Source organism: Mastomys coucha, unplaced genomic scaffold (genome assembly GCF_008632895.1).
Source record: "Mastomys coucha isolate ucsf_1 unplaced genomic scaffold, UCSF_Mcou_1 pScaffold14, whole genome shotgun sequence".
NCBI classification, from domain to species: domain Eukaryota; kingdom Metazoa; phylum Chordata; class Mammalia; order Rodentia; family Muridae; genus Mastomys; species Mastomys coucha.
The window spans coordinates 65,591,173-65,617,267 of record NW_022196896.1 but is presented as its reverse complement, the minus strand read 5'-3'; the positions used below and the strand labels follow the sequence as shown (position 1 = coordinate 65,617,267).

The 26,095-nt window shown below is 38.8% G+C and overlaps 1 protein-coding gene across 1 annotated transcript in view; it reads left to right on the top strand.

Moving 5' to 3' along the window:
* The window catches only part of Tsga10 (testis specific 10), a 108,861-nt gene that overhangs the window by 70,345 nt on the left and 12,421 nt on the right, over positions 1-26,095 (top strand). The window contains exons 12-15 of the mRNA XM_031368970.1: positions 3,255-3,423; positions 5,620-5,730; positions 8,465-8,650; positions 21,225-21,434. Of these exons, the coding sequence (XP_031224830.1) occupies positions 3,255-3,423; positions 5,620-5,730; positions 8,465-8,650; positions 21,225-21,434 (676 nt within the window). The remainder of the gene's footprint in view (positions 1-3,254; positions 3,424-5,619; positions 5,731-8,464; positions 8,651-21,224; positions 21,435-26,095) is intronic.

Sequence of the window (26,095 nt, the reverse complement as noted above, 5' to 3'; positions counted from 1 at the left end):
TTTAGAAGAGATAAGAACAATAGAAGGAATGAGTTGTTTATGATTAGAGACTTTAGAGAAATGTCAGGATTTCAGGTCCCCCTTTGCACGTGTGTTCAGAGAAAGATGATTTTGCCTCTGAATTTAAAGAGCCTCTGAGAACTTGTTGTAGATATGTCCAGGAAACATGAACCAGCAGTGTTATCAGGGAGCTAACCATGGAGACAATGAGCAGGTGGGTTCCATGGAGCTGGGACTATGTAAGGCACTGGAGGAACAGAATCTAATAGAGGCTGAGTATCCTATCAATAGTTGTCTACATACTGAAGGCTCAGAGAGCTCTGTAGCTGCTCAATCTATAAATCTAGATACCTCAGCAGCCTGAAACCAGTGTTTTGGGGGCCTAGAGCTTCTTGGAGAGCTGCTGCTGTTCAGTCTACATTGGAGGCCTGAAGAAGTTGGAGTCTGTTGACAGCAGGAGCAGCTATAGCTGCATACATTCAGTAAGAAGGGCCAGGACTGACAACACTGTTTTTTCCTGGAAGAGCCATTTAAAGGGTGCTGTATGTTAAGCTTCTTCAAAATCACCATCACAGACATTCCTAGAGCTGTGTTTCCTAGGGTCTTCAAGTGTCATCAAGTTGACAAGACCAGCCATCACAACTCTACCTCTTACTAAGTTGACACACAATCACATCTAATGTCTTTCTTAATTTTTTAAATGAAGACTATAACAAGGTCATAAGTCTAGGTGATGAGACATACCTATCCCATGTCCAACTGAAAATTAGACTAATTGCACTAATTCTTCCTTCATAAAAATGGCAAAGTCCCTTGAGGAATAGTTACTTTTTTGATAATTCATGAATTAAGTTGGATGATATAGATATAATGGTACGTAAGTCTGAAAGCAACTAAATTAATGCATTACATGGTAAAGCTATAATACAGGAAAGAAAACCACAAAGATCTGCTTAATAAATATGTGTGCACATATACACATGAATGCATATACTCACAAACAGGAAACATGTGATAATTAAAATTCTGTTTTTTATAACTAGTTATATGGCTGTAACTGATAATGTACATTCTCCATTTTCTCTGCCTTCAAAAACTGCCTCAGTAAATCTGGGTTCTTTATATAGGAGCATGACCCACACCTTCATTCCTGAAAGATCTAGGGTTTTATCCTGCCTAGGTTGATTTGTAGCTTCTTTCCCTTTGACCTTAATCAAAGGGCATTATAATATTAACAGATGCCCTAAAAGATCTGCATTTCAGACATGCTGTTATTTTTCTTCATTGTGGGGTACTAGTCAACCTTCCCTGGTAGTCTGAATGAATCCTAGTACTTCAATTCCTTTCTTAGCATGCTGACTCAAGAACCCAAAGTGGCTAGGAGAAAACCTTAGCTTAGAGATCAGTGGAATGGTTCTCATACCTCCTGATTGAAACACTCTCCCCTCTCTAGAACCAAAGCTTATAGGGCACCAAAAAATAATGTTGCGGGAATAGGAAGTAAACATTCTAGTGGACCACTCGGGATGATGGGGAGTGGTACCATTTTTTTTTGTTGTTGGTTTTTTTGAGGCAGGGTTTCTCTGTATAGCCATAGCTGTCCTGGAACTCACTCTGTAGACCAGGCTGGCCTCAAACTCAGAAATCTGCCTACCTCTGCCTCCCAAGTACTGGGATTAAAGGTGTGCACCACCACTGCCTGGCTACCATTTTCATCCTAGTGGATCACTAGGGATGATGAGGAGTGGTACCATTTTCATTTTTATTCTAGTGGATCACTAGGGATGATGAGGAATGGTACCATTTTCATCCTAGAGAATCACTAGGGATGATGGGGAGTGGTACCATTTTCATTTCCATTTCTCAGTTCTTGGACCACGAGTCCTGGCTAGAGGGAAATAGTACTCTATGTTGAACATTGATTCACAACATATACAGCCTTCTGGAAAACCCTGCCCTAGCCTCTGGGCTATTGACACATATTAGGTGCTTTAACTCAATCTTTAAAAGGTCATTCCACTATTCTATCAAATCAGCTGCTTCAGAATGGTTGGGAACAAGGTAAGACCAGTGGATTCCATGAGCCTAAGACCACTATTAGATTTCTTTGACTGTGAAATGAGTTCTCTGGTCAGAAGAATTGCTGTATGGAATACCATGACAGAGGATAAGGAATTTTTTAGGCATTATATGCAGGAAAAGTAAGTCCATAACCAGAATAAGCATCTTTTACAATAGGACAAAGAACTTATCTTTCCCTGATATAAGTAGTCCAACATAGAAATAGCCAGCTCCGGGTATCACCAAACTCATTAAAGATATCCATGCTAAATTCTATTTCTTTACCCCACTCCTAACCCCCAAATCTTTATTAGGCAGGGTTCCTTAGAGGAGCATAACCAATAGGATGTATATATGTCTAGTAAAGAGGAATTGGCTCCTATGCTAGAAGCTAGGTATTCTAGCAGTGGTGGTCTGTGTTCCAGAAGGGCATAGAACTTGATAGCTACCCAACCCAAGAAACTGGATGACTCTGCTGTTCCCAGTTGACACTGGAGGTCTGGAGCTCCCTGTTGAGCCATTGATGCTCAGATTGTATTGGGAGGAGGGCCAAAGAAACAAGTGTGATAGCAGAAGAATGAGGCAGCAGGCATGAATGCACACTCAGGAGGGAGACAGGCAGTGTGCTGCACTGACTTCCCTTCACATGACACTGCTTTCCCCTCAGAAAGTCAGCTGGAAGGTGTTGCCCACTTTAAGAATGGGTCCTCTCCATCACTTAGTTCTCTCTGGAGCCACTCTCAGACACAGGACAGCATGTCTCCTATATTTTAAATCCCTGTTGAGTTAAGAATTAAAACTCTTGTTGGAGTTGTGGGCATGACAGGGATTACTCTGAAAAGCAGAGCTAAAAGGAGAAGAACTAGGCTCTAAAAACCAACTTTTAAAGGCACAGAGTAAGAGGACTCAGCAGGGGAGAGTCAGCCTTAGTGGCTATGGTGAACTTCCTATACATGTTGGAAGTTTGAGATGTGGTGGCCCACTCACTGGCTTGTGTCTGTTTATACCTTCCATACTGAAGTGTGCAGCTGCCAGAATGGAAGCGTATTTGTAGTGTTAGCTTCTTTAAGTGCAAATGTCTTAAACCTCTTCAGTTAGTTTTCATTCTAACTGTCCATCTTCTGTCCTGTGAGAATGTGTTATTCTATTCAGTAAACTATCTCTTCTTATGTACTGTTTGATTTTTGGAATAGACAGTCTACTGAAGCCCTGATTATGTGCGAACAAGATATTTCCAGAATGCGCCGGCAGTTGGACGAGACAAATGATGAGCTGGGTCAGATTGCCAGGGAGAGAGATATCTTGGCTCATGAGAATGACAATCTTCAAGAGCAGTTTGCTAAAGTCAAACAAGAAAACCAGGTATGTTTCCTGTTCCCAGAATCTTTTTTCTCAAAGAAAAAAATAATTTGTTCTGAGGCACAGCCCTCATTTTCATTTTGTAGAAAATCTCAGACACTGCAACTCATCACACTCTTGTTTTTTACTTTCATAACAGATTGTCATATAATTTCTAGATGAACATCTCTGGCATAAATATGAGATACTAAGGAGAAGGGAATGGAATAGAATGGATTTGTTTTAAATCTTAGAAAAGCTTCCATATCAAAGGGTATTTGAATAAACAAACAAGGATTAAGAGCTATGTAAAGTTTTAAAGCAGGGACATATTTATAGTGGATTATGTATTATTGTGTTTTAGTATGTGTGGACTATGGTACATTTTTTGGACCTATTTTTTTAGCACTATAATATTTTTTAGGGAAATTCTAATTTTTAGTCTGTAACCTAATATATTTCAGTCTGACAGTTTTTAATTCTAACAAACTATATAAATTTGAACATTAAAACATTCTATTTCTTGAAAAATAGAAAATGAAAGAAGCTGGTGACATATCTCAGTTACTATGTGCTTGTTAAGCATGAATCCTTAGTTTGATACCCAGAACCATACAAAGCCAAGTGTGGTACTGGGTGTCCCTAGTCCCAGCACTCAGGAGGTAGAAGCCAGAGGGCCAGGAGCTCAGGGTTATCCTTGGCTATAAATCAATTTGATTTGAGGTCATTCAGGAATACTTGAGTTAACTGCTACTATTGACATTTAATATGTATTTCTGTATTTCATTCAATTCAAAATTTTAATTCTATTACTTACTGTTCTATTGTTGTGATGAAATATGATCAAGGCAACATATAAAAACAATTATTTAATTGGGGGCTTGCTGATAGTTTCAGAGGATTAGCCCATGTTCATCATTGCAGAGTGTAGTGGCAGGCAGACAGGCAGGCAGGCAGGAAGTCAGGCACGTTCCTGGAGCAGTAGCTAAGAGCTTACATCCTCATCCACAGGTAGCAGGCAGAGAAAAAAAAAGAGACCGGACTTGGCATGTGCATTGGAAACATAAAAGCTCATCCCACTGACACACCTCCTCCAAGGCCACAACATTCCAACAAAGCCACACATCCTAATCCTTCCCAAATCTCCAAACACGTGAGCCTATGAGGCCACTCTCATTTAAGCCAACACACTGCTTTTATGTACACTCTTAAAATGTGGGTAGAATAAAAATTTGATACCATTTCTGTGTGAGGAGGCAATAGAGCGAGTTATCTAAGACTCATATGGGGCAGACTCTCATTGCTAGACTATATTATCATGTATTTAAATTCCAAGAATGGCATAATCTGTAAAATGGATGGTAAATGAAGCATTTACTATAGTGTTCAGGATGCCACTTACCAGCTTACCACGGTATACATTTCTCTGCCTCCTTAAATGGCATACTCTTGATTGTCACCAGAAGAAAAATACCATCCTAAGAGTTTACACGTATTTCAGGGTAGTTTTCTTATTCCCTTAGGTCATATAAGACAGGTCTCTATGTAAACCACAGGCTAAGAAAGAACATTGTAGAAATTTTGGAAAATGGAAACCTTAGAAAGTTTTATGCCTAATACCACACACACCTTTTAACAGAAATATAAGTTTATTATAGAACTTGTTTTTGAAGGAAAGGAAAAAGAAATATCTCTTTGTGTCTTTATCATCCAGTTACTGTTGTATTACAAGTGCATTTTACTGATTTCATAGCAATTGCAATTTTAAACATTGTGAATAGAATGTTTTATATTTCAAACATAGAGAATGTCTTTCTTCTTTTTGCTCAGTACATTTCTATGAGAATGGTTCATATGTTCTCTATGAAAAATCTTGTTTACAGTAAACATTACATGGAAATTCCCACTCCTTACCACAATTGAAACTTTAATTCTTCACTAACTTGGTAGCCAAAATACTATTCTGTTGTCTTAATTAGCATATTTTTGGTTACTAGTAAAGTTTAATTTAGTGTTATAAACTTATGCTCCCTCATGATGACTTGTCTGTCTGAGACCTTTGCCTGTTATATTTTGGGATTTTTTAAAACCACTTTCACATAGATTTTGATATAGTTGTTATATTTATATAATCATCTGATTCAAATATTTACAACTTAGATGTTTTCACATATATGAATGTTTATTTATTTATAGTCAAATCTAGCTATTTTTTTATAGGCACTGTCCAAAAAGCTGAATGATACTCATAACGAGCTCAGTGACATAAAGCAGAAGGTCCAGGATACGAATCTGGAGGTTAACAAGCTGAAGAACATATTAAAGTCTGAGGTACAGATATGGTTTTCCCTTGCTCATGATACAAGCTTTCAGAAGACCTAATTGAATGATCTGTTACACTCACCAGATTTGTTAACCAAGTCTTTATTTAATCAGATATTACAGTTCTGACTCTGCAGATTAACCATTTACATTTCGAATCACCAGTGTCCTAGAAGATGACTCTAGAACATGTTTTCTTTCCATTTGCTAAATTCAGAGTAAACACCCTAGGTAAGTAGATTCTCTCCAATCGAAGAACAAGGAGCATAAAGTACTGAGTTTTCTGTTATACACTGACAAAAGTGGCTTTTCCTGATTGTTTGACAGGGCGGAGTGGATCACAATATTTTTAGACCATCTGTTTCTAAGAACCAGTAGGTTATGGTCATTTGCATATCTCTTTAGCCACTATTTGATCTAAGGTGTGTGTGTGTGTGTGTGTGTGTGTGTGACACTTTAGAGATTTCTGAATATGGATGTATATATCAGCTCTGTAATAATACAGTTTGTCTGAACATAGAGATGCACTTAGTGCTGTGTATTAAGTACATAGAAGGCTGGTGAGATGGCTAGGTGGGTAAGAGTACCGACTGCTCTTCCAAAGGTCCTGAGTTCAAATCCCAGCAACCACATGGTGGCTCACATCCACCTGTAATGAGATCTGATGCCCTCCTCTGGTGCGTCTGAAGACAGCTACAGTGCACTTATTTATATTAATAAATAAATCTTTGGGCTGGAGTGATCAGGGACTGAGCAAGAGGGGCCGACTAGAGCAAGCAGAGGTCCTAAAAGTCAATTCCCAACAACCAGATGAAGGCTCAACCATCTCTACAACTACAGTGTGTACTTATATACATTAAATAAATAAATAAATAAATAAATCTTTTTAAAAAGTACATACAGATACACTTAGATAAGATGTCTAAACTAGTGTAATAGATCAATATCATAGGTATGGTGTTACCTACATGAGACCAAAGTGTCTATGGGAACTTGACTTCCATAATCTGTGTATTTGATTTAACATATATCATTTAATATCTGCATACAAACATTTTGAACATTTGTTCATAGTGTACATAAACAACATTTTTAAGGGCTTGGTGAGATAAGCCACTCTTTGGACTCCTAAACTGTAGCTGTCACCTTCAGGAGCTTAGGAACTTCTGAGTCTGGGGGAACATACATATAATTAGGAAGGGTGAGGTGTTCATTTGTTGTTCTTTGGTTATTTTATTAGCTCAGGATTTCTGATAGAGAAATTCACTGTTTCCAGGAAGGAGAGCATTCCTGACATTCGTGAAATTGTAATGGAAGTTTAGAGAACAGGCTAGGCAGACCCAGGAAGGAGAGCATTCCTGACATTAGCGAGATAATAACTGACATTTAAAGATAGGTTAGGCAGACCACAGTACTGAGGCTTCTTTTCTTCCTATGCATGTGTAGTCTATGTGAATGTGTGTGTCTGTGTGTGAGTGTGGATGCCTGCAGAGGCTAGATGCCCCTCGAGCCAGAAGGTTGTGAGTTGTCCAACATGTTGCTGGGAACCAAACTTGGGTTTTTCAGGAGCAATATGAACCATCTCTCCAGTCCCTAAGATAAGATAGGACTTTGAAGTAGCCAGCAATGGTTATTTAACATAGTATGTTATTTATGGAACTAATTTTTCCCTATAGAAAGCAGGTCCTACTTCAACTAATTTATTTATGGTATCATATTGAAGATTAAAGATAAATCTGGTTCCTGCAGGTGGTAGATAAAGCTCAGTGGTAAAAGTCCTTGCCTTGTATGTCCACGGTCCTGGGTTCAGTCCCTAGCATTCCCAAAGATAATCTGGCTCTGGATTATATGCACAATTTATACACAATACTTTTGAGCAATTTCTGACAACTTAATAGTAGAAAGCCTGAAAAAGATTATAGTCTGTGACCAAGAAAATTATGGCTCAGAGACAGGAGACATGGCTTAGTGTTTTTTTTTTTTTTCATTTTTGTTTTTGTTTTGCTTTTGTTTTTTTGAGACAGGGTTTCTCTGTATAGCCCTGGCTGTCCTGGAACTCACTCCATAGACCAGGCTGGCCTTGAACTCAGAAATCTGCCTGCCTCTGCCTCCCAAGTGCTGGGATTCAAGGCATGCGCCACCACTGCCTGGCTCATGGCTTAGTGTTAAAGAGTACTCTTACAGAGAGCTCAAGTTCAGTGTTCAGAATCAAAGTCAACTCCTGAGGACCCAAAAATCTCTGGTCTCCAAGGACACCAGTTCTCAATGTGAATACACACACACACACACACACACACACACACACACACACACACCAGTTAAAAATAATATAAGTAAATCTTATTAGTTATTGACACTTAAGATGTGAAGGAGTCATGTAGAAATTCTGTGGCCAGTTCATAAGATGGTTGAGAGCAAGGGAAGGTGAGAAATTTGGCAGCTGAGGCCAGCAGGGGTCAGTAAACAGCCATGGAGGAAAAGATTCCCTAAGAAGAAACAGAATGTGTTTGTCCAGGTCCTGAAGATAAGAGTAATCTGCTGAGTGGGGAACTGACTGATACAGCTGGGGCATACTTCTTTATATTCCTTACAGGATGACCATCCTTCTAGGCTAAGGGCTAGTAGGATTTTTTTCCAGGTTATGTAGCCAATGATTTCCCAGTGGCCCCGATAGCAATGTTCCATATGTACTTTATAAAATACTTTTAAAGTTTTAAAGTAATACACAAGATTTGCTTTTTAGGAATCTGAGAACCGGCAAATAATGGAACAACTCCGAAAAGCAAATGAAGATGCTGAAAACTGGGAAAATAAGGCCCGCCAACTAGAGGCAGAAAACAATACCCTCAAACTGGAACTTATCACCGCTGAAGCGGAGGGCAACAGATTAAAGGAAAAAGTGGATGCCCTTAACAGAGAAGTTGAGCAAGTAAGTTTGCAGAAATGTGCTTACAAGTGTCTTGCATGTCATACTAAGTGAGCTTGGCTTGGCTCAACATAATGACAAACAGTTGAATTATATAAATGCACTGTAAGTTAGAGCCTCTTAAGTACTCTTCTATCCACCTTGGTTCTCAGGTACCCACAACCAGAATAATTATCAGCTTTTTCTTTTTGCGTTGAGAACTGTTCAGAAAAAAAAAAAGGAACAAATTTTTAAAAAATAATAAAACAGATCTATTCTTATCCTGAAGATGTAAGGACATTAGCATGTTGCCACATTTGTTTCATATATCTTTGTTTAAGGAAACATATTATCAGAGTCAGGAGCAGTGTGGCTCAGTGGTTAAGAGCTCTTGCTGATCTTCCAGAAGACCTGAGTTCCATTTCCAGGAGCCACATGGGGTGGCTCCTACTACCTGTCATTATTGCAGCTCCAGGAGATTGGCTCCCTCTTGTGGCCTCCACAGATACCAGCACCCATGTGGCGCACACGCGCACACACACACACACACACACACACACACACACAAAATAAAAGTAAGATAAATTAAAAGAAACCAAATATTAAACCTATAGCTTCTCACACTCATATTGGGTATGTGTAATTTTTACATTATTCTGACTGCTTCTCATGAGCTCATATTCTCTCTGTACATTTCTTACCTACCAGTAATATTTAATGTTTTCTATTTTCAAGTCAGGTTTACAGATATGTGTGCATATGTCACCTGCCAGTGTAGTGGCATGTGTGTCTATGTGTGTGGAGGCCAAGGTTGGCAACCCTCATATTCCTCAGTCATTGTCTACCTTACTCGTTTTCTGAGATAGGGTCTCTCAGTGAACCTGAAGCATGACAATTCAGCTAGCCTGGCTGGCCAGAAGGCCCCAGGACCCTCCTCTCTGCTCTCCAGTGCTGGGGTTACAGGTGTACCCCACCATTTGTTTTTTTTTTTTTTTTTTTTTTTTTTTTTTTTTTTTTTTTTTTTTAAAAAAACATGGTTTCTGAAAGGTTAATCTCAGGTCCCAATGTCAGCAATGCAAACATTTTACTGACTGAGCTATCTTCCTAGACCTATTTCCCCCACACCATGTGTGTGTGTGTGTGTGTGTGTGTGTGTATGCGTGTGTTTTAAGGTTTTAAGATTTTATTTTCATTTTTTAAAAAGATTTTATTTATTTTATGTATATGAGTACACTGTAGCTGTCTTCAGACACACCAGAAGAGGGCATCAGATCCCATTACAGATGGTTGTGAGCCACTATGTGGTTGCTGGGAATTGAACTCAGGACTTCTAGAAGAGCAGCCAGTGCTCTTAACTGCTGAGCCATCTCTTCAGGCCCACCATGTAGCTCTATTTTTATTTTTAGTTGTATGTATGTATGTATGTATGTATGTGCAAGTGTGAGAAAGGGGCGGGGGTGCTTGTACATGTGAGTACAGTGCCCGTGGTGTTGGATCTCCTGGAATCAGAGTTACACATGGTTGTTAGCAGCCTGACTTGGGTTCTGGGAATCAGGCTTCTGTTTGGCAATGCAGTATGGTCTCTTAATTGCTGAGTCATCTCTCCAGCCCTTGTCATCAAGTCTGTATTTGTTAGGGCTGGGGATTTGGTTTGGTATCAGACCTAGAACATTTGAAGGCCTGAATTCATCCCTGGAACTACAAATAATTTTATTTAAGTAATAATATATACTAATTATGTACTTGCAACCAGCTTTTTAAAGGACAGCAACAACTTTAAAGCTTCATCTGATTTGTTACACACATACAACAAATAGTAGCATATATTCATTGTGTAAATATTTTTTTGCTTGAATTATCCCCATATTAAGGGGAATTTAAGTTTTCCCCTTTTCCATAGTGAAGGGCTCTATAACAAACATTCTGTTTATTTCTCCTGGCTCTGTTTTCTTAGGCTTATGTTTGAAAGCGAGTGCCTAGTCTAAGACACACACAATTTCACTTAGTTTATCAAATTGCTTTCTAAAAGTTTACTCTTGCCAGAAACCATGGGTTATAATTTGCTTAAATACTATATTCAGTATTGAGCCTTAATTTTTCCACAGTTGTGTTTTATGTTTCCTAGATTACAAGTGAAACTGAATATCTTTTTTTTTTTTTTTTTTGAGTTTTTGAGACAGGGTTTCTCTGTGTAGCCCTGGCTGTTCTGGAGCTCACTTTGTAGACCAGGCTGGCCTCGAACTCAGAAATCTGCCTGCCTCTGCCTCGCAAGTTCTGGGATTAAAGGCATGTGCCACCACCGCCCGGCTAAAACTGAATATCTTTTAATGCTGCTTTTAAAAAACTACAACTGAATCTTTTACCAATACAATGTCTCCTCTATCCCCAGAAAAATTACACAAGCTCTCAGAAGCGACTGTGCACCAGAAATTGATTTGAAAGTTTCCCTTCCATACATTGTTAGCAGAGCACTTTCTAGGATAAGTGTCTTCTGTGCCAAAACCACTGTGTTCTAAGAATATCTTTGATGGGCATGTGAGACCTCTTTAAGGAACTTCCTCCACATATGATAGCTAAGATATTTGAGGTTTCTCCTTCTGCAAGAGCAACACCAGTACTAAAAGCCCAATAGCAGGAAGCTGGGAGTCCCTGGCAGAGGCTGACTGACACTTACTTGTCTGATTCACATTGTCCCAACAGCATGTGGCACATAACCCGATGAAGACACAACTTACTTAAGATTCCTCTTGCTGCTGTTGGCAATGAATGTTACTCTAAATCGTCCTGGTGATGGTGGTGGTGGCAGTGGTGGTGGCGGCGTGCCCCAATGTTCTGGATTCCCAAATGAAACACACACACACACACACACACACACACACACACACACACACACACACACACACATACACACGGCCTTCTATTTTAATATGCCTTAAATGGCTCAATGGTTGGGTCACTCCCAAACTTCCACATTGCTAATGCCTCCCCTCTGATACTCCTGAGTTATTACTTACTAAAACCTATCTTTGTTACCCTAGACCCAATTGGGAGGGGTAGGGGAGAGCTGCTTATCCCTGGCTCTTACATGATTAATATGCTCTCTTTCTTCTGCAGCTCTCAAGCCTGAATCTTAGTCCCTTCCTGGCATGGCAGTTCTCCTTTCTCCCTTGGTCCTCTTGTTTACAAATCCTAAAGTCCCACCTCTGTCTCTCTGCTCAACCATTGGCTGCTGGCAACTTTATATACCAATCAGAACCAACTGGGGGCAGGAACTCTCAGCATCTTACATACGGATTCTCGGATTCTTGGGTTCTCGTGAAATTTTGGGAACCCAAATAACATAATGCAATAATTAGACCAAATCCACAACATCCTTTAGATAAGTTTTCTCTTAAATTTCTTTTGAATAAATTTAAAAAAAAAATTAATTTTGTGTGCTTAAGTGTTTGCCTGGCTGTATATGTACATGGGTCCCATGGAGGCCAGAAAAGGGCATCAGATTTTCTGGAACAAATTACAGATGATTGTGTACAGCCATGTAGATGCTAGGATCCAAACCCTGGTCCTCTGCAAGAGCAGGAAGAGCTCTCAGCTTTTGTGCAGTCTCTCTAGCCCTTAGAATGACTTTTTTCTTAAATTTGTATACATTTCTTTCTACTCAATTGTTTGTTTGGTTGGTTTTTAAAGACAGGGTTTTGTTTGTTTGTTTTAATGTAGCCTTGGCTGTCATGGAACTCACTCTGTAGACCAGGGTGACCTCAAACTCACAGAGATCTGCCTGCCTTTGCCCCTCAAGTGCTGGGATTAAAGGCATTGCCAACACCACCCAGCTGTATATTTTCCATATTAAGTGGCAGGAGTTATCTATAATATTCTTGATCACAACCCTTTTAAAGATTTAACTGTTAATTTGTCTTTTCATTTATTTGCAAGATAAATAGATGTTAAATGCAGGTGCACTTAGAATCATTATGAATCTTTTCCCACATGACTTATGATCTTATGTTTTCTTTAAGTAATTCTTTAGTGTCCTATGACCTGGAAGATATGTTCCTATATTTTCATTTAAACTTATATAGAGGGTGAGAAAGATAGGAGAAAGGAAGAATAGAGAAAGGTGGGTAATTGTTACCAAAATGCACTCAGGGGAGGGGAAATGCTTATAATATGCTCAGTATTCTAGGTTAGTACAGCAGTGAATGGCTGCTGTTTGATACCAGCAAGTGATAACCAAGGAGATACAACTGTCGATACCCTGGTTTGATCATTGTATGCTGTGTGAATGTATTATATTCCACAAATATGATGTCAATTTAAAGACAAAAGTTATCCTAAAACTATATGTAAGTGGATGAGTGTATCTCTATCATCCCCTCCCCTCTGAGGGAGTGATCTATGCATCCCGTCTGTGGCTGAGCATTCCTGACACTTACTCTCTGCACTTTGATCAAGTGAAGTTTCTTCTTTAACTCCTACCAAAGACAAAGACACTTATTGTTTTGATGAGGACCAAAATTATAGCAGGCTCACTCCTAGGACCTGTGGCCTCCCTAGCTGTAGGTTCTTGTCCATATTGTTAGTACAAGGCATAAGTTTCCTCACATGGGGTAGACCTTAAATCTGATAAGAAACAGGTGGCTATCCTCAAAACATTCATACCACTATGGATTCATGATGTATCTTGCCACACCAGTTGTTTTAGCTCACAGGGTCAATACTATTATTAAGTATTAATCCTGGGTAAGCCTGTCGATGACTCTCCCCCAACCCCAGCAGCCTTCACAGTACCTTCCAGTAATGATTGCTCCCAGGTCAGCTCCAGTTTGTTTTCTTCATGTGACCAAAGTATGTGGTATCTTCAGCTACAGTGTATTACTGTCCTTTTTCCCCCTTTGAGATAGAATGTCAGTGTATAACTCAGGCTGATCTTGAACTCATGATGTGTCTGCTTATGTCTCCTAGATTGTAAGCATGTACTACCACACCAGGCTTACACATTTTCTCTCTCTCTCTCTCTCTCTCTCTCTCTCTCTCTCTCTCTCTCTCCTTTCTTTCTTCCTTCCTTTCTTTCTTTCTTTCTTTCTTTCTTTCTTTCTTTCTTTCTTTCTTTCTTTCTTTTTTTTGGGTTTTTTCCGAGACAGGCTGTCCTGGAACTCAACTTTGTAGACCAGGCTGGCCTCAAACTCAGAAATCCACCTGCCTCTGCCTCCCAAGTGCTGGGATTATAGGCGTGCGCCACCACCACCCAGCAGGCTTATACATTTTCAAGTTACTGCTTTTTCTAATACCTTTTATTGAGAATTATTCCTGTCATACACTTCTCCTATTTAAAGTATATTCACTGGCCTTTGGAATATTGGGTGTTATGAGCACTTTTGAACATCTTTATCACCCTAAACAAAAGCAGTGTGCCCATTAGCTATCACAACCAGCCACTCCACTTTCTTTCATATATTTGATCCATGTTGGGTTAAATTTTATACATGGTATTAAGTATAATTTTGCACCCCTAAGATAACTCCTACTTGCTCATTATGTATAATTATTATTATTCTCTTTTTTTGGTGCTAGATTTGGTTTTCTAGTAATTTTTGTTGAAGTTTTTCTTTATAACAACCTATATCTTTGTTATAGGATCCAAGTGGTAATTGTAGGATCCACATGACACCAACTTCATATAATAACTTGGAAATGTTCCTTTTGCTTCTAGTCTTTGTAAAAGTTTGTATATATTTGCTGCCAATTTTTTAAAGGCTTGGTAGAATTGAAATCTAAAGCCATCTGAACCCGTTCTTTCTGGAAAGTTTTTAAATTACTAGTCAGACTCTTTGTTACAGGCCTATTCAATTTCTCTTGTATTCATTTTAATACTTTGTGCCATTTAGTAATTTGTCAATTTCATTGACTTAATTTAATTACACAGTATATCTTTATAATTGTTTTATTTGATAAATCACACTTGCTTGGTTTCATCAAATTGAGAATATCTTTTGCCGTTATTTACTCAAGTAGTTTTTCTCCCTTGCCTTTTCTTTAAGATCTGAAATTAACAATATAAATGTGCGGGTCACTTGATATTATATTATTCCACGGATTATGAAGGGTCTGGATATTTTCCCTGTCTTTTCTTCTTTGGATTCTGTTTTTGTATCATTGCTATTTTTGTGTGTCATGAGTGTGTTATGTGGTAAAAACAGATGAGCACATTTGTGTCTTTATACAATGTCACAATTAATTGAATAACAAAACATTCACAACCTAAATTGGTTTTATTGGTTTCTGTTTGCCCAGAAATACCAATTTTGCCTTATAGCTAGCTTTTGGCAACCACAGGTTCTTTTATACCTTTCTTATTTACTATAAGTAATTATTCTGTGCATATTTATGCACATGGGTTATAGAATGTCCAAAAAGAGTTTAAAACACTTTAGTGTTTAGAAAGGCTGTCCTAAGATGGAGGTAGAGACCTGACACTGGCACAAGAAGAGCTTTTCTGTAACCAAATAAGACCCCTTGTGAGCCCACAGGGGCAGAGCCGCTCAGGGCAGGATCTCATGCAGGTCAGAAATAGAGACGGGAGTTCAAGACAGGATTCAGGGACAGGCCAGGGACAGGGAAGGAGTCCTTTGCTATGACAGTTTTCCTGGACAAGACTCATGAGACGGTACTGACTAGGCAGAGGACCTGCTAGTGTTAGCTCTTGGAGGGCTTCTTCTAAGGTCTCAGGTAAGGTTCCATTCACTTTGATTGATAGTTTTTCTCCCTTGCCTTTTCTCTAAGATTCTGGAATTGAAAGTGCAAATGTGTGGGTCACTTGATACTATTCCACAGATTATAAAGGCTCTGGATATTTTCCCTTAGGAGTCTGGTCTTTCTGATAGAATTTGATATATTTTTAGTGTCATTATTCATTGGCATGATCCTTGGAGCTCATTGGTCAATCAATTTAGATGAATTGGTGAGCTCCAGGATCAGTGAGATCTCATCTTTAAAAAAAAAAAAAAAAGTAACATGGAAAGTGACTAAGGAATGCACAAGAGAGAGGGAGGGTAGTTACTCCTTCTTGGTATTGAAATGGAGTAGCTGTTGCTTTGTAAGATGGCACACTGGGTCAAGTGTACACTGAAAGCTAGTATCTGTACAACATAGACACAGCCAGAGTAGGCCCTGTATGTTCTGTTCATTGTCTTCTGGTACTGCCTTCTCTGCAGTGTTATATCTGCTTACAATGATTGATGCTCATTCTGGTTGTGGATACTTTTTTTTTTATGAAAGTTTTACATCTGTCATGTTATATTTTCATTTATTTGTTAGCTTTATTTTCTGAGACAGTTTTGATGTGCACATGCTTGCCTTGAACTTGCTACATAGCCTTGAATTTCCTTTTCTGTGTGTTGCCAATGATTGAGCCTAGACAAACCCAACCCCACTGGTTCATTTCCTAGTCCTCTCACTTTCTGAGAGAGTTGTGAAGTTATGCAGACAAGGCATGAACTTTGGACCTTTGTGCCTCTTAAGTACCTGAAGCTCCGGTCACCAATCCAGTTTAACTGATTTTAAAATGTGTCATACCTTTCTGTTCACTAATAAGTTGTCATGTTGCAGGTACATGTAGCTTCAATGTCATTTGATTTATCCTTTCTATTTATCATGATCATTTTCTTTCTTTCTGTTTTTCCATCCTACATATTTATTTTTCTTATACATTTCTGGCTTCTACTGCTTATAGATATGAAGTTACACATTGTACATCTTTGATTTTAGATGTTAAAATAATTGTTGACATCACCAACTCCCTAACAATATTTGACTACTGAGCACCATACCCTGCTCACTAGCACACACTTGTGCTTTCCCTGTCACACCTCCCCCACATTCACGACCTTACCATGCACTATTTTAGTTTCACGGTCTTCTATGCATTAGTACATAATCATTGTTCTTGTGGTCAGCACTGGCTTTATGTACCTAGAGCATATAAAGCCTTTGTTCACTGGCTTCTTATGTTTTGTTTCTTCCTTACTCAGTTTCCTTTTCTGACCTTCTTTCCTGCAGAAACCAGTATGTTAATTTTTTCCATCTCTTTGAAAATGACTAATATACCCGTAGCCTTGAGAATTAGTTTAGCTGAACATTGAATTATAGACTGAGAATATTTCCCTTTATAACTTTAAAAATGACCTGATAGCCAGGCGGTGGTGGCTCATGCCTTTAATCCCAGCACTTGGGAGGCAGAGGCGGATTTCTGAGTTCGAGACCAGCCTGCTCTACAGAGTGAGTTGCAGGACAGCCAGGGCTATGCAGAGAAACCCTGTCTCAAAAAAAAAAAAAAAAATGACCTGATAGGGATTGGAAAAATGACTCAGTGGTTAAGAATGCATGCTGCCTTTGCAGAGGACCTGAGCTCAGCTGCCCTACCCATATCTACAGCTCACAACTGCCTGTATACTATCTACAGGGGATTTGATAACTTCTTCTGGTTTCCATGGGTATCTGCATGCCCAGTTTACACATACACACATGTACACACAAATAAAAATAGAAACAAATCTTTGAGACAGTGGCCCTTGTCCTTGTTGGTAGGTCTGTTTTCATTCCAGTGTCTCTCCTTGAGTGTCTGCCTCTGTCACCATTCCTATTACGGTCTTGTCTTTCTCATTGCTTAAGTTCTACTGCCATGTGAAGGGTTTGTTTCCTCTGGCTTTGGTATTTTGTGTTTTTCTTACTGTTTGATTCAGAGTACTCATACATTTTATTAGTTCTGGAACTGTTTCAGATATTACTTCTTGAACATTACAGCTTTCAAGTTACCCTCCTGTACCCTCAACCCTTGCTTTATCTTGACTCATTTCTCTTCTCTATTGGTTCTGTCATAGTGTGTGCTCATCTGTGTCCTGTGCCCATTTCTACATCACCTGTTCCTTTTCCTCTGTTCTTGGTGTCTTTATTATGGTTTTCACTACAGACACTATGTTTCTTTCTAGAAGTGCTATTCAATTATTTTTCAAATGTGCCTATTTTTCCATGTGTTACTTTTTTCTTTTCAGATTCCTTCCTTAATGTCTTTGTACTTTCCAGCATATTTTGCTCAGTAATGTGGATTTTTTTTTTCTGAAAATGAGGTCTTGTTATATTGCTCTGACCCCACTTTGAGGTGGATTTTGACTTCTGTGTTCACAGACAGAATTCTCCACTGCATGGAATCTTGTGTGGTGCTGTGGGTTTGCTTTTGTATAGTGACTCTAGGTTATTACCGACAGGGCCCAAACCTCATGTTAACATTTAGAGGTAGAGATGAGTACAGTAGCATCCCCAAACTAAGTTAGAATTAAAGTTGATGGTTATCACAGAAGAAATTGTTTTCCTGTCCAGAGATCAGGTCCAGACCAGCTTTGAGGGGTTTCTGTAGGGCTAAATAGACTCCCCTCCTCTTTCATTTTTAGCACATTATTCAAGAATCCTAGGTAATATAGAAGTCATGGTTCTTTTTATTTATGTGATTGAGTGTGTGTGTGTGTGTGTGTGTGCGTGTGCATGTGTGTGCACACATGTATGCGCATGTGTTGACAGAGCCATCTAGGAAAGGCTAAAACAAGCAAGTAAGTTTCCTGGAGATGTCCCATGATTTGAATGCTTGTGATGGGTGCACTCTGGAGAGGCATGGCCCCAGAGACATTGTCCCGGGATTGTTTCTTGATGTTAATATGCCTTTCCTGTCACTATTATATAGCCTACTGATTCCTGGGCATCAGACTACCCTATTGGGCAAATTTTCTTCAGATAACATGAAAATGACCATTTATGAATTAATGCTATTTACATGAAGTAACGACTTTATAGAATTCCTGATTTGAGACTGGGGAGATGGCTCAGAGAGCACTGACTCCTCTTTTAGAGGTCCTGAGTTCAATTCCCATGGTGGCTCACAGCCATCTCTAATGGGATCTGATGCCCTCTTCTGGTGTGTCTGAAGACAGCTACAAGGTATTCACATACATAAAATAAATAAATCTTAAAAAAAAAAAAGAGAGAGCACTGATTGCTCTTAAAAAAAAAATAGAATTCCTGATTTAACTCAAATAATTTTAGGGAGAAAGTTTAAAGAGATAGTTTTAGTTGTTCTGCTAGAGATGTAATACAGTTAGAATCAAGAATAGAATGTACCCACTCCTCTTAGAATAGTAAATAAAGGCTGCATAATAAGGAATACAATGAGATTTCATAAATTACACTAAAAAAGAGAAATAGGTTTGGGACAGATTTGTGATCAAGGAAATAACATTCATTTTAAGTCAGACCCAAGGATGAGGCCACAGGTGTACACTATGATAGTGCAAGGCTATGTGAAACGGTTGCTTTGAACTTATAATGAGCTTACAGAATGAAGCACTGCTTTGAACTTCCTATCAACGTCCTTCTGTAACTCCTCTTCTGTGTAACATTTTATCTATGTGTAATTTTATGAAGAACTTTTGTCAGAAGGTATAAAAAGGCTGAGAGAAAAATAAAGTGTGGCTGTTGGGGCTATGTTCCACCCATCAAATGTATATACGTTTGTCTATATGTTTGTACACTTAAGAGTTAAAAGAGTTCACAGTTTCTCTCTAGGCATTCTTGTAGCCCCTGATAATTAAGTTTTGTTCTACCAGTAATGCTGACCCTGTAAACTGGCCACCACTGTCAGCAGGGGATGGGAGGTCAACTAGCTGCTATCAGCACAACCCCAGTCACCAACACCATACCTCCTTGCTGCCTGCCTCAGTTTACCTTGTGATGTCAAAGCTGGTCTTTGACAGTGTGTGTGTGTGTGTGTGTGTTTTAGTTAAACCCAGCTTTTCATGTTTGCTAGGCAAGGTGCTGTATTCCTGAGCTGCAAAACCTAAGTGCTCTCTTGCTCTGCTCCCTTTGGGTAAATGAGAATTTCTTTCCTCTTTGTAAGCTCAGATGTGAAATTAGTAAAAATTTTTTGTTGCAGGGAAGCAGAGGCAGAAGGCACTCTTTGATTTCAAGGCCAGCATGGTCTATGTCTGATCTACATAGTGAGTTCCAAGACAGCCTGGGCTAGATAGTAAGACCCTTTATCAAAACAAAATCTTTTGTTGCTCAGTTTTATCTTGAGAGTTTTTTCCTTAGCTTAGCCAATCATCTTAGTAGAGTCACAACTCCAGAGTGAACTTCCAAAACACAAGGAAGCCTGATCCCCTCACCTCACTATTGAGAGCACAGCTTACTAAAACCTGCCTGACTCTCTGCATCTCCTATTACTTTCCTGTGACCACTAAGCTCCACTCACACCAGCCTTTTTCCAGTTCTCGGAGCGTGTTATTCTTGCACCCAACAGAGCTGGGGCGCTTTGTATTTTTTCAGCTTGAAATGCCTGTTCCTGCTATTTGTCTGCTCATTGTTCAGTCGTTTACTTGGGGAAGCCATTCCTGACTTTCTGAGTTCTTCAGCAGAGGTCAATTCTTTGTTGCCTACTTTTTCCAGAAATATGTCCTTAATGTATTTAAGGACATATTATATATATCCATCCTTAATATATCCATCAGTAGCATATTTGATTGATACTGGACACCTTCAGTAGTAGAAGTTTGTGAGAACAGAGGCAATTTTGTTTCTCACTGAATTTGTCTCTAGGCATATAAAGTCTTCTGTAAAGATCTGATGGGTGAGTGGACAGATGGGCAGCTAGAGAGATGATGTAAAGAGTGAGTCTGAATGGTTACAGAAAGAAGGGAGCTCAAGAAAGTGGATGGGACATTGAATTATGGCTAAAGAACATGTGCCAGGAACAACTTTTAGTATCTTATTCGTGAAAAAGCACTTGTTAAAGCACACAGTCATTGCCTCCCAGGTCTGTTGTCTTGATGTTGTAGCAAACAAATGTGGTGCACTTACGTAAGCAGCGTGCTTGGAGAAAAAGGTGTGGAAAGTGGAATGATTTTGAACATTTGAAAGCATTTATGTAACTTGAATCTCATATTATGGTTTTAAAAATATGCTTTTCCCCATAATTGATTGTGCTTAATTTGTACTTGCTCAGAAGCATTTTCTCTTGAAAGTATTGGTGTTAGAAAGTTATCCCCTCCCTCTCTCTCCCCTTCCTCCTTCCCCCTCTCGAAAAAAAAAGAAAGAAAGAAAATTATCTGTCCTCATTTTATGATAGTATGACTGATATAAACCTGTCAGTCAAAAATTGAAAAAGAGTTCTTCTCTGAGTGAGGCAGTGGCTACCATCTTTGATTTTTTTTTTTTTGGCAACAGCAAAAAAATAGGCATGGTAGACCATACAAAATGTGAAATACAGATACAACTACAGACCAAACTGTGTATGTTTCCCTGGCATTGAACCTACAGGTATTTTAATAGGAAACAGTTTTTTCCTAATTGCATTTTAAAAACTACTCATAGGATTTATTTAATGGAAGCTGAAGCCCTAGTTTGTCTCCCTTGGAACACGATGTGCACCTCATCAGCACCTGTGTCACCTGAGGTCTGCTATCCCAGGGATGAGAGAGTTGCCTGTTGTGTTGTCCATGTGGATGCTCTTCCGGCTAAACTCTCTCTATCTGTGTAAACACTCATCTTGTCCTTGCAGCACCTAAACGCAGAGCGCTCTTACAAATCCCAGATTGCAACTTTACACAAGTCTCTTGTGAAGATGGAGGAGGAGCTTCAGAAGGTTCAATTTGAAAAGGTGTCTGCACTCGCAGATTTGTCTTCCACAAGGGAACTCTGCATTAAACTTGACTCAAGCAAAGAACTTCTTAATCGACAGCTGGTTGCCAAAGATCAGGAAATAGAAATGGTATGTAATGCATTTAGATTGCTGTTACTTTAACAGTACTACATTTTTTTAAAAAAGGGTTTTTTATACAATACTATATCAAACATTTATGCCTTTTAGCTTTAAATTTTGTTATTATGCTCCTTAATTTTTATTTTTAAAGTTTAAAAAGTGAATTTATGACAGCTGAATTCTAAAGAATTCAAGAACATAAAAAAACAACAAAATCTTTCTTTGAACTTGTAGTTTGCAGTTACGCTTAGCTAGAATTATAAAAACACATTGGAGAACTGTGAGTGAAGGACCTTAAGCCTTACCCATCTCAGTTATAATCTTGATAACATTCTCTTCACCCACTCACCTAATAACTGGATGAGTCCTTTGAAGTTGTAATGCCACTTGAAAGTAGAGTACAGTCCTATAGTAATCTTAGAGTTTTAAATCATTGCCCTCAGCAGAGGGCTTTATATGAAACTTGAAAACAGCTTAGTTGAAGAAACATACACTCTATATGCTGTAGCTTCCTCTTCCCAGCTCTTTAGAATTACTTGTGACATTAACTGTGTGACACTGAACTATTTGTGCATTGATTTTGTTGGTAAGCTGTGATGCCAGATGTAGGGATCATCCTTTTATTTTTGGACCTCTTCAGTTGTTAAAGACATGGAGGCTTTAAAACATTCTGTGGTAGTTTGAATGAGAGTAGCCACCATAGGCTCATATGTTTGAATGCTTTCAAGAATTGTTTGGAAAGGTTAGGAGGTGTTGCCTTGTTGGAGAATGTGGGCTATGGCTAGACTTTGAGGTGTCAGTTAGCAGTCCTTCTGCCTCCTACTTGTTAATAAGGATGGAAGCTCTCAGCTCTTCCAGCACCATGCCCGCTGGCTGCCATGCTCCGTGCCATGATAGTGATGGACTCACCCTCTGATACTGTGAGCCCCAATAAACATTACTTCTATAAGTTGTCTTGGTATCTTATCACAGCAACAAAAATAACTAAGACAACTTATGGCTTTTAAGGTGATAAATTTGCATCTGATTTAGTAAATTATATGAAGAGTACCTGTTTCTTAGTTTCCCTAATGATTACAGCTTTCAAAACTACAGTCTGATATAATTATAGTATTAGCTTTGATCCAGGCAAACAAGAGACTTTCTACTGCAGAATCTATCATGTTTCCCTTTTGCAGATTTACATAATTCTCTACTACAGCCTATCCACGTGCTCCTTAACCTCTGTCAGCCATTAGCCTATTTCCCACTTCTGTAATTGTGCCACTTCAAGAACCCCCAAGAGTGTGGGGAGGACAAGAATTGCTGTGGGGTAGAATCAACAGCAATGTATAATATGGACTTACAGACATAATGAAATACCCCACTCTGTGCCAACTAAAAGTAATTTAAAACAACGCTAATATATATGAAATCACACTATTAATTTTTTGAGGGTTGGCTTTTTTTTTCCTTCTCAACCTAAATCTCTGCAGACTCACTCAGGCTGTGTCTGTCATAGCTTACTGTTTACTGCGTAGGAATATTCTGTGCTGTTGGTATAACAGCTTAGCCATTCACCAATTGCAGATTATCTGGGTTGTTTTCAGTTTGCAATTTTTGAAAATAAAGTTACTATGAACATCTGTGAACAGTTCTGTTTTATTTGCTTTTTGAGACAGGTTTTCACTATGTAATTTGGTTGTATGAGCATAATTATTCATTTTCTGTGGAAATGCTCACAAATGCTATTTTTTAAAAAGATTTATTTATTTATTTTATGTGTATGAGTACACTGTAGTTGTACAGATGGCCGTGAGCCATCATGTGGCTTCTGGGAATTGAACTCAGGACCTCTGCTTGCTCCAGCCGAGCTCACTCCAGCATAATGCACGGTAGCTGTCTTCAGACACACCAGAAGAGGGCGTCAGATCTCATTACGGGTGGTTGTGAGCCACCATGTGGTTGCTGGGATTAGAACTCAGGACCTTCAGAAGAGCAGTCAGTGCTCTTACCTGCTGAGCTATCTCGCCAGTCCCACAAATGCTATTTTTAAGTGATATGTTAACTGTATGATTTACTTTTTCAAAAAAGTTCCACACAGTTTGCCTAAGCATTTGTATCATTTTTTGTGTGTCTATAAATGATGAACAAGTGATCTAGTTCCTCCACATTCTTGTTCAAATGTGTCACTTAAACTTTTTTTTGTTAGCAGTCTTCTGTATACACAGTGCTGTATCAGGGTGATTTAAATATGCATTTGCCTACTGGATTGCGACGTTGATCTTTTCTTTATGATGTTGTTTGCCACCTGCATGTCTTCGTTTGTTGCTACATGTCTCCTGTTGCTTGTCCACATTCCCATTGGATTGTTGGCTTTCTAATGTTGAAACTGGCTTAAGGAAAAGCAGCAAACCTGGATAAACCTCCAAACAAATATAGAACTTGAAACAGTAATTTGAAAACTTCCAGAAAGCAAATGGAGGCCTAGATTGCTTTAGTTGTAAATTCTCTTAAATGTTGAAAGATACACTAATACAAAAATGTTTTACTCTTTCAAGTAAGAGAGAACATGCCTTAACACAGCCTAGGACTCCAATATAATGCTAGAACCCTAGCTAGAACCCTTACTCAAATGTTGGACTGAAATGACATGTGAGGTGTTTCTATGTCAATACAGGGAAAGCATTCAGGTGTTCATCATTAAGTATAGTGGTTGCTGTAGGTTTTCCATGGATGCTTTTTTATAAGACTGGGAATATTTCTTATGACTATAATTTCTTTAAGAAGTCTTTTTTTGTTTTGTTTTGTTTTTATTTTTGTTTTTCGAGACAGGGTTTCTCTGTAGCTCTGGCTGTCCTGGAACTCACTCTGTAGACCAGGCTGGCCTCAAACTCAGAAATCCTCCTGCTTCTGCCTCCCAAGTGCTGGGATTAAAGGCATGCACGACCACTGCCTGACTCTGAAGTCTTAATGTGATAACTACAAAATAAATACAGAGCTGAGGAGAAGCTTTGCTATGTAAAATGCTTTCAGTTTGCTTCTTTCCCACCTATCCCCAATACCCTAATTACGAGGTTAGATTAATGGTTTGAGATCTTCTGGAAAGAGCCTGGAACATAAGATCAACCCTAAGGACCTACATGTGAATCCCCAGACCCATGTAAAAGCTAGGTGCTTGGAGGTACCTGTAGAAGTCTTGAAGAAGCACAGACATGTGGATGCCTGGAGCTCACTGGGCAGCTATTCTAGCTAATCAGTGAGCTCCAAGTTCAGTGAGGGACTCTGTCTACAAAAAGTAAGGTAGAAAAGCAATTGTAAAAGACACCTAAGCTGACCTGTGACCTCTACACACATATCCACATATACCATACCTGTGTATACATACACACACCCATACATGTGGACTTGCACATACACTTCTTTCTGTCTCAATAAAACTGTCAATAAAATGAATTTATACACAATCAAATAGGAGTTATCTCATGAATGTAGGGTTAGTTTGTACCTGAAACCAATCACTATAATACACATTGAGTAGTCAAAAACAAAACCTGATTTTCTCAAGTAGAAGGAGAAAAAGTATTTGACAAAACCCAACACTTTTGTGTAAGAAAGAATAACTATAATCTGGGAATATAGGAAACTTTTTCAATCCTACAAAAAGAATCTATGAAAAACCTTCAGTAACCACTCTACTTGATAGTGGATAGTGTTTTCTTGATAGTGACACATATGCTAACACAGCATTTTGTTGAGCATCTAGTCAAGGGTCTAGCCAGAGTAACAAAGCAAGAAAGAGAGACAACAGGCATTCAAATATAAAAAGACATATAACCATCTCTGCAGGTAACATGGTCTTCTATATATAGAGAAAACCACTAAAAACTTACTAGAACTAATATAACCATGAAATTGTAGAACACTAGCCCAATGTGTCAAAAATTCATTATATGTCTTACTTCTACCTATGAGCAATTATCAATTGGAAATGACAAAAAAAGAACAAAAAAACAATTCAAGTAATTGAATAGCATAAAAGATGGCATCAGAAAAGTACAAAGTTCTTAGGAATAATTTTTAAATTTTATTTATTACTATGTGCCTATACATGACACGTGTATGTGAGTAGGTGTCCATGTGGAGATGAGAAGACAACTATGTTGAATCAGTTCTCTTCTCCCTCCTTTACATGGGTAGACATCTAGATCAAACTCAGCATTCTAGACTTGTGTGCAGTTGCTCACTTTCTTAGCTATCTTCCAGCTTAGGAAGAAATATATTTAAAAAAGTATAAATGTTTTACTTTACAAGTAACAAAATGTTGTCAAAAGAAATTATCAGCTGAATGAATGGAAAGACATCCAGAACTTGGTAAACCATGGAGACTCAGTAGAGTGAACCATGGAGATGCAGTAGAGTGAACCACAGAGACATAGTAGAGTGAACCACGGAGACACAGTAGAGTGAACCATGGAGATACAGTAGAGTGAAGCATGGAGACACAGTAGAGTGAACCATGGAGACACAATAGAGTGAACCATGGAGACACAGTAGAGTGAACCATGGAGACACAGTAGAGTGGACCATGGAGACACAGTAGAGTGAACCATGGAGACACAATAGAGTGAAGCATGGAGACACAGTAGAGTGAACCATGGAGACACAGTAGAGTGAACCATGGAGACACA